This window comes from Equus quagga, chromosome 9 (assembly GCF_021613505.1).
Source record: "Equus quagga isolate Etosha38 chromosome 9, UCLA_HA_Equagga_1.0, whole genome shotgun sequence".
In the NCBI taxonomy this organism is placed as follows: domain Eukaryota; kingdom Metazoa; phylum Chordata; class Mammalia; order Perissodactyla; family Equidae; genus Equus; species Equus quagga.
The window spans coordinates 90,192,578-90,207,004 of NC_060275.1; the positions used below are offsets into that span (position 1 = coordinate 90,192,578).

Consider the following 14,427-nt stretch of genomic DNA (forward strand, 5'->3'; position numbering starts at 1 on the left):
TTATTTCTTTTCAATTAATTTATATGTCTATCCTCTCTCTATAAGTACCCTGTCTTCACTGTAGCTTCATAGTAAACCTTGAAATTAGATGGTGTGGGTCCTCCAACCTTGTTCTTCTTAAGTATTATGTTGGCTACTCTAGGTTTTCTGCCTTTCCATATAAACTTTAGAATCATTTTGTTAATACCTACAAAATAATTTTTGAATAAGCTTTAGTATTTTGTATCTTTCAAGGAATTAATCCTTTTCATCTAAGGTCAAATTCATTGGCATTAGTTGTTAATATTGCCTTTGAATCCTTTTAATATCTGCAGCTTTTATAGTAATGTCCCATCTTGCACTTTTGATATTTGTGATTTGTGGTTCCTCTCTTTATTTTTGATCAGTCAGGCTGAAGTTTTATCAGTTGATTATTTCAAAGAAACAGCTTTTGATTCCATTGTTTTTCTCTGTTTTCCTGTTCTGATTAATTTCTGCACATATCTGTTTTATTGATTTCCCTTTACTTGCTTTGGGTTTAATGTACTGGTTTTCCCCCTTTTTCTAAAGATAGAAGCTTAAACCATTGATTTGAGACCTTCCTTTTTTAATATAAGCATTTAACGCTATTAATTTCTCTGCTCTCACTCCACACCAAAAATTTGGTATGTTGTATTTTAATTTATCCTTTAACCTACTTTGTCCTATGGGATATTTAGCAGTGTGCTGTTTAATTTCTAAATATTTTGGAACTTTCTCGACCTTTTGTGTTATTGATTCCTAGTTTAATTTTGTCCAAGAACATGCTTTACACGATTTTAAGTTTTCAAATTTGTTAAAATCTGTTTTATGGCCTAGACTATGGTCTATCTTGGTGAATATTTCACTTGCACTGGAAAAGAATGGATGTTCTGGTGTTGTTGAGTGGATTGCTCTATAAATGTCGAAAAGAGATAAAGCGGTTCAGGTCTTCTATATCCTCACTGATGTTCTCTTAATTTGTTCTATGGATTACTGAGAAAAGACAAAGTTTTCAACTATGGTTGTGTATTTGTCTCTTTTTCCTTGCAATTCTATTAGTTTTTGCTGCTTGTTTGCTGTAGTGAGTTTTGAAACTAGGAAGTGTATAATTCACTTCCTTTTAATGTGATAATTGATACAGGAGGCAGAAATCTTCTATGAAGCTATTTGCATAGTATATCTTCTTAATTAATCATTGTGTACCTTGAAATAATATTGTACCCCTTCATATATAACATCAGAACATTATAACATTCAAATTTTGTTATACATTTTACTTCTACAATTTAAAGCCACGATACATTGTATTGCCTTTGCTTTAAATGAGAAATTAACTTTTTAAAAAACATCTTTTTTATTTACCTTTTATATTTACACGCAGATATTAACCATTTTCTGCATTTTTTTGTCCCTTCATGTAGACCTGAATTTCCATCTGGTATTATTTCCCTTCAGTCTCTAGAACTTCCTTTAATATCTATGTGAAAATACACCTGTTCATAACAAATTCTTTAAAAGAAATTTTAATCTGAAAATGTGTTTATTTCATTTTTATTTTTGATAATTGACTTCACTAGACATATAATTCTGGATTATAGACATTTCTTTCCTTTTTTCACTTTAAAGATGTCACTTAATTGAATTCGGGCTTGCATTGTTTCTGACTAGAAGTCCTCAGTAATTAGTGTTGTTACCTGTAGCTAATTTGCCTTTTATTCTTTTCTCTGATCACTTTTAACATGTTTCTCTTTATCTTTGATATTTAGCAATTTGCCTGTTATATGCCCGGGAATGGTTTTCTTTGTGTTTGTCTTGCTTGTGATTTTTTCAGCTTTTTGGATCTTTGTTTTGATAGTTTTCATCAAATTTGGAACATCTCAGCCATTACTTCTTCAACTACTTTTTCTGCCCTAATCTCTCTCTCCACTTTTCTTGGGACTCCAATTACATATATTTCAGACGTTTTTTGATTTTTTTAATGAATCACTGAGGCTCTTTTACTTTTTTCCTTTTTTTTTTTTAGTCTTTTTAAAACCTAATCTTGTTATTGATCTGTCTTTAAATTCACTGATTCTTTTCTTTTTTTAGTGTCCAGTGGATCATCATCTAGTAGATTTTTATATTTTTGGTATTGTATTTTTTACTTTTGAGTTTTCACTTGGTTCTTTTTTACAGTATACATTTCTCTAGTCAGAGCCTCCATCTGTTCACTCATTATCTTCAACTTTTCTTTTAAATCTTCAACCATATTTATAAATTTTGACTAATTCTAAAATACGTCTGTTTTCATTGATTATTTTTTCTCATGATGATGAATGACATTTTCCTGATTTCTCACATCTAATAAAATTTGTATTATGTGCTGAACCTTGTAAATGCTATGTGTTTGAAAGTTGGGATATTGGGTTTTTTAAAATGAGTTTTGTGGGTTTTTTTTTCCTATTCATTAGTTAATTTATTGGCAGATCATTTGATCATATTGAGACTTGATTTTAGGTTTTGTTTGGATGTGTCTATAGTAGCCTTTATTTTAGGGCTAGTGTAGGTTTTTCCCTTTTTGGGTCTCCATACAACCTTTTCCCTAAATTATAGCCTTTTGTGGGTCTTAACCGAATTCTCAGAGTGTTCACCAAAGTCTCTTTACTTGCTGGTTGGAACTTTAATGTCTTTCAGCAATTTCCAACCTCTCAAGTCTCCACTCATTTCAGAGTTCTCAGGGGCTATTCTCTGCCAGGTCTCACAGAGTCTCACTCTGTACTTGTGCAGCTTAAAATTCAGCTAAACAATCAAGAGGATTCATGTACAGATTTCTGGAGCTCCTACTCTGTTCAGTTTCCTCCTCTCTGGTATTCTGCCCTTCTAATCTCAATTGCCTCAGTATCTTTGAACTTCAGTCTTTCTTTCCTCTATTTGGTGAGACGGCTGTTCTCTGTTTGGTTTCCACAGCTTTGTGTTGTATTTTAAAGTGTCCCCAGGCAAAAAGCCAAAGAGAATGTGGAGCTCACCTTGTTTGTTTCTTTTATCTCAAGGTCATAGTGCCACACTATCTATTGTCCAATGCCTAAAAACAGTTGTTCATGTATTTTGTCTATATTAATAGTTGTTTATTGTTGGAAAGTAATCCAATACCCATTCTTCATTATGGATGGAATGAAGAATTCATCATTTCAAAAAATCATTCCAAATATAGCTCCTTTATATTCTGTTTCTGATCATCAATATCTGAAGTCCATAGGATATATGGTTGATTTTTATTTCTACTTGTTCTTACTTATGATGACTTTTTCCTATGAGTTTGACGATCTTTGAACATGAGCTTTTATTTGTTTGATCTTACTTTGTGAAGAGCCTAGGAGATGCTGTACCACAGACTTTTCTCCAGAAAGGATTTGTAATTACTACTGCTGGAAGCCAGGGGGTGCTAACAACCTGGGTCCACTTTGGTCCACTTCTAGGATTCTGAGCTTAATGCAGAAGTCTAGTGTTCTGCTTTTCTACCTTCTGGTGGTGGCTCAGTCTTCCAATCTCAGGTGTGCAATTGGCACTTGCCCTCTAGACAGCTCTGCTTTTCCAGTTTTCCACTTGCTCCTTGTTCCTCTAATTTTAGTATGCTGTTTTGTGTTTATGTTTTTTCGTGAAGGAGTTTGGAGTTTTTTAGCCATATAAAAGAAAAGAAAGAAAAATTAAGCTATTGATATTTATTATATAGATCGAAAATGGAGCTCTCATTTGGTCAGTAGGTTAAACTGGCATCAATCATATAAGGTATCATAAGGGAAGACTGGGAGTTCTGGATCTCAGAGGAGTTCACAACATTCCCCCAGGAATCCTTTCCACTTGGGCATATGGCCATGTATTATGTGCAGGTAAGTGGTTTTAAGGAATATATTTTAAACTATCCTTCACAAAATGGACACATGGCTTCAAAAGAATCTTGCAAAGAAATTGCATGTATGTAACATAAATAATGAAAGCACAAGCACATGGTTTTAAAATATAGAGGATCAGATACTTCTACTCCTGATATTAGCACTTTCATCAACATCATTACAAGGAAAAAACAATGATAAAGTAATCAGATGTCACAATGTCAGCCAAAATTTTTAAAAATTGAAATTAAGATTATGTGAAATATTAATTTATGTACATTATCCTTTACTATTCCTTAACTTTTAAGTGTATATTGTTCCTTGAGATATTAGCTAATGACAGTATAAAACTATCTGATTAGCAAGATATTTAAAAATAAGCATTCAGAATATGAAGATAATTTTCTATATGTTTTAGTGATGTTAGAAGTTGCGCAGTATTGGATCCATTACCTTGCAAAAAGAGAGACTTCTTTGTAACAACAGACAAAAAGGTACATATCAGTGGGGAATGTACTGGCATTTCCTGCCACAGACAAAAATGGCTGAAAAAAATTCACAAAGAAAACAATTTGTAGACAAAATTAAAATGCAGTCCCATTGGTCAACCAAGACACAAAAAGGAAAAAAGCCCTGAAGATTTGAAGACATAGGTATTTGAACAATAGGCATTAGGAAAGCTTTGCTGTGCAGTTGGATGGAAGCATAAATGCATCTACACTTGTCTCAGCTTGTGGTGTTTGCTAAATTATGCTCACAATAAAATACACAAATAATTATTCTTTTTCTGTGTCACCAAATTAAGATGTACCAAAGAAATGAATCCTCATCGATATACAACTTCCTTAATAAAAGCAATGTTTTATGAAAAATCGATGAAGCAGTTGCTGTAAATAAAATTTTAAAAGAGATTCACATAAGAATAGAGATAGTACTACATGTGATAATTTCATATAATAAAGACCTTTAAAATACAGTTTAATTTTCACACATTTTGAAATGAGAAGGGGAGTGACTATGAAAATCTTTTGTACCATGCTGATGTTTGATATTTATTTAGTGGCAAACTGTTTTTCATAATGACTAGTGGCTTCTAGTAGCATGTTATCTATCAGATATTTAAAAAAATATTAAATCTAATCTTTCCCTTCAAGGTGAATATAATAATGATAACTAAGAAAGTTACTACTTTTCAAAAGAAATTTGTGCTTAGGATGAGGGCATTTAGAAAACAGATACTTGGAAATATTTCCACAGTTTTGTGGTTTTTTTCCTGGAAACAATTAAAAATATAAATGTGTCACTTACATACATTTTTATATCTACATGCTTAAAAATCATGAAACAGAGTTTTCTAACCTGCTTAAAATCTTGCAGATGAAGAGGCTTGAAACCATCTGTTAAAAATTTCTAAATGTTATGCCTTCCAGTTTGCTATGAAAATGGATTGACATTAGGGAAGATGGATATTTATTAGCCAAATTACATAAAAAACCTTTGTATAACTGATGGATGGAATTTAAAAACGAGTGTTGTTGATTGATTTAGAAACTGCAGCCAATAGAGTAGTTCTTACTCAATAGAGTAGTTATTTTTAACTTTGTATTTTGGGAGGTTTCAGTTACCAAAATGCAACATTCAAATAAATTTGTCTTAGAAGTGAACTTTTGAATTGCCGTATCACAAAGTATTTAATAAGAAATTTTAAAAATAATGAAGTGTATTCAGCCCCATTGCTTTTATTTGTAGCATTAGTAAAGCACATTAAAAGTTACTTTCAATTACTTTTAACCATTTTTATTTCATCTTTATGTTTTATTTAATAAAAAAGAAAATGCACTTGTATTGGAGTATACACACGAATGTTCTTTTTTTAATGATGAGATACACAAAAATAATTTTGATAGCTCTACTGCATAACAAATTATCATAATCCGATGTTTATCATTGTGCTTTAGGATAGCCAACAAAATTTCTCTAAAATGTTTTTTTTTTTAAATTTTCACAAGTAAAAATTTGTTTTAGAACAGTTAGAATGAGAAAAAGAAAGATAAAAATCACTCAAAATTCCACCAACCAGAGATAAATCACTGCTGGAATTTCAGTGCATCCCCTTCTAGATTTTCTTTTATGAGTATATGGATCTTCTTTTTGTACAAACATAGGCTTATACTTCATTTTAAAACTGTTTTGATAGAGGGCCTTTATACCTTGTAGAATTTTTAAAAATAAAATTTACATGAGATTTGGGGATAGAGATTAAAATTTAAAGGAACAATACTAAGAGACTCCTTCCTGCTGTGACCAAGGCTGAATCCTCATAAACAGCTCTGTATAGTATTTGTTTCATTTCATTCATTGCCTGTCATTTTAATGGCCTTTATCTGGATGTTAAACGTGTGGTTTAACTATGAAGAGAAATTGCCAAAAAATAGACTGACCAAATCTTGTGGTTTTCGACTTGCTTTGTCTTCACACGGCCTATGTAACCAGGCAGATAGATAAAGGGAACTAAGATTTTTGGCAAGACTTTGTTTCTGTTCAACATTACTACTGTATCTGAAACTGATAATATTTTGTTTATAAACTAGAATTACTAACTGTGTGCAATAGGATAGAAAATAGAACTCAGACAGTGACTATTCATGGAGTCATTGTATCTTTGGAATGGAGCAGTCATCTCTTAGACGTGTGGTCCTGGACCCAATCTCATATAACATTTTTTATCAATGACTAAAACTATGAGAAAAAACATTCATTCACACAGCAAATGAAACCTATTTGGGAAATGAAAACTAAAAAGAGGAAGTCACATTCTCAATGACCAGATTAGAATCAAAATGACCTGGGAAAATTGAAGAAGTAGTAAGAAGTAAACAAAATGAGTAAGACATAGAGGCGTGCTAAAATAAATAAGGAAGAAAAACAAGTTTCGAAAAGAGGAATGGCTAGCTATTGGCATATATAGAAGATAACTTAGAAGTTTAACAAATAAGCTGACTAGGGTCACTCATGTAGTGTTTACAAAGCAAACACAGTGTTATGAAATGTATTCCTTACCAAAATTTACCTAAACTCCTGCTTCCTAGTTAAGTGTCATTTGCAAACACTAAGAACTTGCTCTTTTTCCCAAGAATGTTTTTCACCCTAAGAACAAATGTGGAGAACACAGCCACTCAAATGACTGACATAGTAACAGAGGAAAAACTAGTTTCATTGTAGAATTGGAGAAAGATGTCTTTTTTCTCCTGGAAGAGATAGAGTTAAGTGAATAATGATCTTTAAATAGGAACTTATAAAGATGAAAGGCTGTTAGCTTCAGGCTCTCATGTACCCCCAAGTAAATTAAAAGTGGATCAGTTGTACTCACTTCCATGAAAGACTGAAAGAGAAAATGAAGTTAAATTTTACTAGGAAGGAGTTCATTTAGAACAGATAAGGATAAAAAAATAGTATAGAAAGGGTTGGTTGAAAATTTGAACAATTCAAAGAATCTGGTAGAATTTCCACTGATAGATTTTTACTTTTCTAAAGTGGGGGAATGTGATACATAGAGGGATGGAATCCAAAATTTTTACCATCCTAGCCAGACTTCGTTTTGTGATTTTTGTCTTAGGCTGTAACTAGAATAAATAATTTGCACCAAGACTTAAAAGCCACAAAAAAGGGAGCAAGTTTGTTGTTATTAAAATTACTACTAGTAATGTCAGGAGACATTTTTAAAAAAGTGTTAATTATGTTGCATCCGGAATCTAAGTGCAGTATCACCAGCAGACAGCTGATTGCAGACCTAATAGAAAAGGATCCGGAATATACAGACAGGGTAGAACTCTAAGGAAGCAGTGTTCCTCTTTTATTTTCATAATGATGCTACTCCATGCTGCTTTTATTTTTCTTTTTAAACTTTTACTTATTTTACAACCGATATATATATATTAATTCCAGGACATTTAAAGTACAGACAAACAAACAAGAACAAAAACCGTATGTGTAATTCCACCACTGAACGGAAGAAAATTAGTTAACATTTTGATGTATGTTTTCTCAGACTTTTTTCTACGTACACAGATATGTAAAATATTTTACAAAGTATCCTTCTAATTTGATACATATTTTGAAAGTTTATAAAAAAGAGTTGATTTAATGTCATGAGCATTATTTCCTGTAAATATACTAGACCTGCAACGTCATTTTTAATGGCTGCAATAATTTGTATAATCCCTACTTTTGGTCATTTAAGTGTTTCCAGTAGTTCACTATTATTAACGACTGCAATTAGTATCTCCCATATTGTTTTAAAATTTTTTTTACATCAAAAAGAACATTGGAACAAAGAAGGAATCCAAGACATTTACTCATCCGATTATTTATTGAACACTTGTTTGTGCTGGACACTGCGTTAACTGGGAGCCGGGAAAACAGAGGTGGTTAAGGCAAGATCTCCACTGTCAATGAACTTCCAGTCTCATAGAATAGAAAGAGAGAGTTGGGGAATAAAAAGCGACAAACCGCTCACCCTCTCTTTACAGTTCATCTAGTAAGACAAAGTTGCTGGCTCAGGAGCCAGGTACATATATATTAAATAGCTAAAGCAGTTTTTAGAATTAAAATCTCTACAGTTAATAATTGTTAGGCTTATGTATGAAAAATACTAATCCACAACTTCTACATTAGCTACTGTTCTAGGAGCTACACAGATAGAAAACCCGGACACAGCCTTCAGCAAACCTCTCGGTTCCAGGCAGAGAGGAAACCCTCTCCCTGGGCCTCCCGGCGCCCGCGCGTGCGCGGGAACAATCCCACCCACTGCCCGGGACGACCACCCTGCACTGCCTATTCTCCATCCCTTGTCCCCTCCTGCGCCAGGCGGTCAAAAACAAAACTTCTACCCAAGCACTGCCACTCAGAGAAGCCCTCCTGGCTGAGTGTGGCTTTGAAGATCAAGTGCAAAGCTGCTTAGCACGGCGGTCAGAGCGAGGGTGGAAAACTTTGTTCCGTGTTAACTTGGTTGGAGCAAAGCGACTTTAGAAGGGATTTGAGTTACATTAAAACTGTGCGGGGAGTTTTTATGTTTCTTTTTTAATAAAAATCGTTTTAATTGATGAATAAGGAAGGGGGACTGTCTATCTCAGGGACTGAAAGCAAGCAGAAGAATCATGCAGGATGGTTTCAGCAGGTGGCCCGCCGGCCGCATCCCGGTCTCCTCCTTGTTTGTCTCGGTTTTGACTACGGTTTCCGCGGCGGCTGGAGGGGAAGCATCCTTCACGCTGCAAACTCGCATCAATGGGATTCCCCTCGTGGGAAATGCCCCCCTCCTGGCGGACGTGCTCGCAGAGGGCCGGGTGCATCGCCGCGCCCTGCGGGGCCCGGACTAGCGAGCGCCCACGCGGCGAGCTCCACCGAGACCCCGGGGCTGCAGAGCGGTCCCTCCAGCCACGAGCAGAGACTACACCGCCCGCCGCCCTCCGCCCGCTGCCGCCGCGGAGGGGCGGGGGCGATGCCGCGGGGGGCGGGCGCGGCGCGCGGGGAGGGGAAGGGGTTCTCGCGCGATTGGGCGAGGTTTCCGGTGTTGTGACTGAAACCCGTCAATATGGCGGCGATCGGCCGCGGCCGCTCGCTGAAGAACCTCCGAATACGAGGTAAGCCCGCTGCAGCCCTCACCCCCCACCGCCCGGCGCCAGCCACCCCTGGCACTTGCCTCCCCCTGGCCCTGGGCGGGGGGAGCGAGCTGGGGCGCTGGCTGGAGCTAGGGCTGCCGCCGCTGGCCTGCGAGCGAATCCTAATTGGGGCTGTGTGTCTGTTTCGCGCAGGGCGGAATGACAGCGGCGAGGAGAACGTCCCGCTGGACCTGACCCGAGGTAACGCGGGGCGCCGCGGGCGCCGGCGAGGGCGCAGCCGGGGAGGAGCCGGGGCTGGGGGCCGTGGGCAGGGGCGGGCCCGCTCGGGACCGGCGGGGGTGCGGGAGGCAGAGCCCGAGCCCCGCCTGCCGGCCCGCGGGAGCCAAGCCCGGGGCCGCCTCCTCGGACCCATCCCCCTTCCCGGTGCGCGTTTCCCTCGCCGCGAGCCCTTCTCCGGGCCTCTGGGGGCTGCGGGTGCCGGGAAGCAGCGAGCGGGACTCGGCGGCCCCGGCGACCCTCTGGCTCCCCCGGATCCCCGAGGGTGCGTTTTTCTCCTATCCCGGAGCCCGTGCCGCTGAAGCCTGGGGGCGACCGGAGGGAGTCGAGGCTGCTACTTGGGTCGCCGGAGGCTGTGTGAGGGCAGAGCGACCACATCCTGCCCTCCCCGTCCCCCAGAGCAGAAGCTGGACCTGCTGGGCTCCTGCTGCCTGCTCCTCTCTTTGCCCACCGCCCTGGGGGACCCGCAGCCTTGATCACTCGGTAGTGAAACCTTACTGCTGAGTGTCTGGTGTCCGCCGTGTTTCCCTCCTGTTTCCCTTTCCCTGGCCGCTGGGACTGTAGTTGGCAAAGACCGCCCCCTCACCCGCGCTGCAGGTTCATTGTTTACCTTCTGCAGTGGCGATGGGTTTGTTTACACCTTCGGAACTGGGTAAATCCCGGTTATATTTTTAAGGACCTAATCCGGCTACCGGCCAGTATATCTTCCATCAGTCACTGGAGTTCGCGCGACAAGATCTCGCTGAAGATTTAGTAGTTATGTACAAGGTTTTGTTTTTCTCTTCCACGGTAAACAGGATTTGGTCTACTGATTCCGAAGAAGTCGCTTTTCACACCGGCTGTAGCTTAAGAGTGTAACCCACTTCAGCCGTACAGAATCAGTTTCCTTTTTGAGATGTGAAAAACACTTTAGGAAGTTAAAAGAAAGTCGTCGTAAACATTCTATGTAAAATGAAAAAACATGTTAACTTATGTTGTACTTGCCATTATCTGCAGCATTAGACGCAGACGCATTGTTGAGGCTTATCTCTGTATTTAGAGCATAATGCATTCTCTGTTTTATTTTGTATGTCATCATGCAAGATTACTGTTTTATAAACTAAAAGGCTAGTTTTCATTTAGCTACAAGAGTACATTTTTGTAGCAATATTTTCTGAAAGTTCAGGGACTTAGTTTTGGGTGAATTAGATCCTTTTACAGGCAGAAGAGTTTCTGAAACATAATAGGGCTTAAGTCATAGGACTGGCAACTAGTTAGATCAGTAATACACTCAATTGGAACATTTTTTTCAGCAGATAAGAATATTAGTGTAGAAAGATATAAAGCTTTTGACTTGTGTAAGTTTGGAAACTTGACTATATATAAGACAGATATGAAAAATCTATATAAAATATATGTGGGAAAAGATTTTCTAGTAAATTTTCTAACAAAGTAAGCAAAATTCCCACAGGGCTCAAAATTAGCATTTGAGTTCTGTAATGATGTAGTTTGTTAGTGATTTAATTTATATGTGAGCATGTATGTTTTAGAAGTGAAAAGAGCATTTATTAGATCTTGAGTCTGATTTATGCGTTAAAAACCTTTTCGGATGTGCTGCTAGAAGTAAGTTATAGTTGTGCTTTAAATCGAATTTGCTGAGCTCCTATATATGGTGGTTTCTCTGGTTGGCATGAAAATTTTGGGTCGTAAAAAAGCATATGTACAAATTTGATTTGATACTTTTGGTTTACTCCAATTTTACTCAAGTATGCAGATAGTAAACATACTATTTAAAATGCTTTATTTCCTGAGCATTTAGTAAACACCCATGTCCATAGGTAGTTCTAGGATAAAACAAAAAGTGCAGAAAATGCTGTTTCTGCTGGACCTGACAAAATGTACTTCAGTTTGGAATAAAATATACATAGCCAGTTGAAACTGATTGCAAAAGCAATACACAACTAATAATGAGAGGTTATATGAGACCTGTATTCCTAAATCCTAAGGAAGTTTAGAATGAAAAAAGGACCTTGAGTTAGATTCATTATATAGTGACGGTATTGTTTGAGAAATTGCTATTCTGACAAACATTTCATTGTTAAAACAAGGCTTGTGGCTCTAACATGAAGAAAGTTCCTGAGGAATTAAACTTTAGTAATAATTTGAGAACTGTGGGGCAGTCTGCGTTGCAGCTGAAGGCAGCTGTTTGTGGATTGGATTACAGTATGTTTTAGCTAAAGTTTGAGTAACCAAAAATATGTATTTTTTAATGGTAATCCAGTGTTTGCTCTCATTCTAATTGTTTTTATGTAACCGTTGAGAAATCGTTGTGTAGCCATGGAACAAAGTTCATTATAAAATAGAGGTCATAGTCATTGTAATTCCTAAAGGAGCCATCGGTGTATAGTGAAAAGAGGGCAGACTGTAAAGTTAAATAGTTCTGGTTTGTAATCTCAGCTGTGATACTTAATAGTGAGGTAATTTGGGGCAAGTTATTTGACCTTGCTCTACTCTTGGTTTCTTCATCTCAAAAAAGAAGAGATAACTTCAGAGGGTTGTTAAGAATATAAGAAGTAAATGGCCTGGTGCTTAATTAAAGTACTCAGCACAGGACTTGATACTTTGTGAGTGATGTTAACTAGATGTTAGTTGCCTTCCTGTGCTATGAAATCAAAATTATTTATATCACATTTCAAACGTGATAAAATAAGTATTTGAATAAAATATTTCAGATGATTGTTTTGAGTATTATAAGCCTGTTAATAAGGAATTATGGTATTGAAGATTTCATTTTTTGAGACATGCTGTTAATTAGATGGTAGTCTGTCTGAAGTAGAGTTCTTAAATATGACAACTGTGAAAAGTAATCTCTGAGATTACCAGTAAATTAGATCTGAGCAAAGAGCAGTCTATTATATGTACTTTAGATAAAATGTGATATTTTACTTTGTAGAACCTTAGAATTTTTCTCCCAGACTCTAGAAAATTTCTTAGTAATAATGACTTGGCTAGCCTTGCAAGCTTCTTGAGGCCCAGGAGAGTTTTAAGATTCTTTGGTTTTGGTATTGGTGTTAGTACTGTGGTTCATACATAGTGTGCTTTAATTAAAAACTATTGATGGACTAATTTTGATCTGCTTTAGGAACTTCATTGTAGTAGATTTTACACTTAACTCATTGGTAATTGTTGCTTTCAGTTTTGTTCAGACAACTACTCTACTTAATTTGTGAGAGTCCCTGATATTTGCTATTGATATCATTAAATGGTCTCTCTGTTTTGCCCAAATGCTTCCCTTAGCCAGTTCCACTGCAAGGATAGTCTATTTTTTATCAGTCCAATAGTACATCTCTTCCTGGTACTGAATAACCTGAAAAGATACCATATTCTTCCTGTGTGAGCCCTTCCTAGTATAATTTAATTATTTTGTTCAAAGTGAATTCCAAGGACATGGATGTACCTGTATTCAAATAAACTTTTTAGAATATAATTTATTTAAAAGTATTGAGTTTTATGTATATTTTGATTATCCAACCCTTTTACTTTTCTATTAGTAAGAATTAAAAAATTGACTGTTTCAGTTGCTGAATGATGCAAATTTGAACACTAACTTTATGTTTTCTGATTTCTTCTAGTTAGGAGATTACTCATGTTTAATCGCTCACTTCAGTTAGACAAAACAAACATTGACTGAATGCCTGTTATATAATAAATGCTGAATTATGTGCTGGAGGAATAAAGATGAGGAAGATGTTACTCCCCTTTTAGGATTTTATTGGAACAGACATAAAGAAGTGATTGCAGTATGGAACAATGAATTAAGTAATCAAACTGTACAAGGGACAGAAATAGCCTAGAGGAGAGAATGATTAACTATCTGGTGGATAGAGGATGAGAGAAAGCTTCACAGAGGGGTTGACTTCTCATAAGAATAGTGGCGGACATAGTGGAAGGAAACATCAGCTCTCGAGATGTTTCCCACACCTCGGGAAAGGTAAAGTCAATCGGAAGAGGATCAACTCAGGAGGCCAGTGATAGAATCTAAGAGATGATGGGGGACTAGACGAGGGTGTTGGAGACAGAAATGAAGTTGAATATATATTGGAATAGAGGAATTAACTAATTTGTTTTCTTGAGATTCCTGACTAACTTTGGAATCCTCCTACTCTGTGCAGAGAACTTTTATTTCTTTATTAAAAAGGTAGAAGCTGTCTTACCTGAATTTTCTTGTCCTCTCCCCCGTATATTTCATCCATGTTTACCTTGTGTTTCCCTGAGTCAGAGAACTATCTCTGTTCCTTTCCCAGGCTAATATGGAAAGGAATTTTATGCTCTTAGTACTACTTCCTCTAAGGTTCTTTATAGAACTAAGATCTCTTGCTTCTTCATTTCTTCCTTCCTACTCGCTCAGTTTCTTATGTTCAGCAAACATTTGTTGTATCCTTCATATGGATCAGATACTATACTAGACATGGGATGATGGTGGGAGATGTGGAAAGATAAAGACAAAGATTACAAAATAGTTATTTTTTCGTAGGCTTCACAGACAGGATGGTTTATCTTCACTCCACAACTTTCTTCCTTAACTGCTATAGTCTTGTAAGCACAGCTCTTCCCTGAAAATAGTTTCTTAAAGGATGCTAGTAACCTCATGCAAAATTCACTGGCATTTTTAAGTTCCTCATTCT

At 37.1% G+C, this 14,427-nt stretch overlaps 1 protein-coding gene across 3 annotated transcripts in view; it reads left to right on the forward strand.

Annotated features, from left to right (window-relative positions):
* Positions 1-9,359: 9,359 nt before the first annotated feature.
* The window catches only part of RICTOR (RPTOR independent companion of MTOR complex 2), a 112,188-nt gene continuing 107,120 nt past the window's right edge, over positions 9,360-14,427 (forward strand). For 2 of the 3 annotated variants that reach the window (XM_046671602.1, XM_046671603.1), the window contains exons 1-2: positions 9,360-9,508; positions 9,680-9,727. In XM_046671602.1, the coding sequence (XP_046527558.1) occupies positions 9,460-9,508; positions 9,680-9,727 (97 nt within the window). In that variant the 5' untranslated portion in view covers positions 9,360-9,459. The remainder of the gene's footprint in view (positions 9,509-9,679; positions 9,728-14,427) is intronic. The other variant, XM_046671604.1, reaches the window with a different exon arrangement.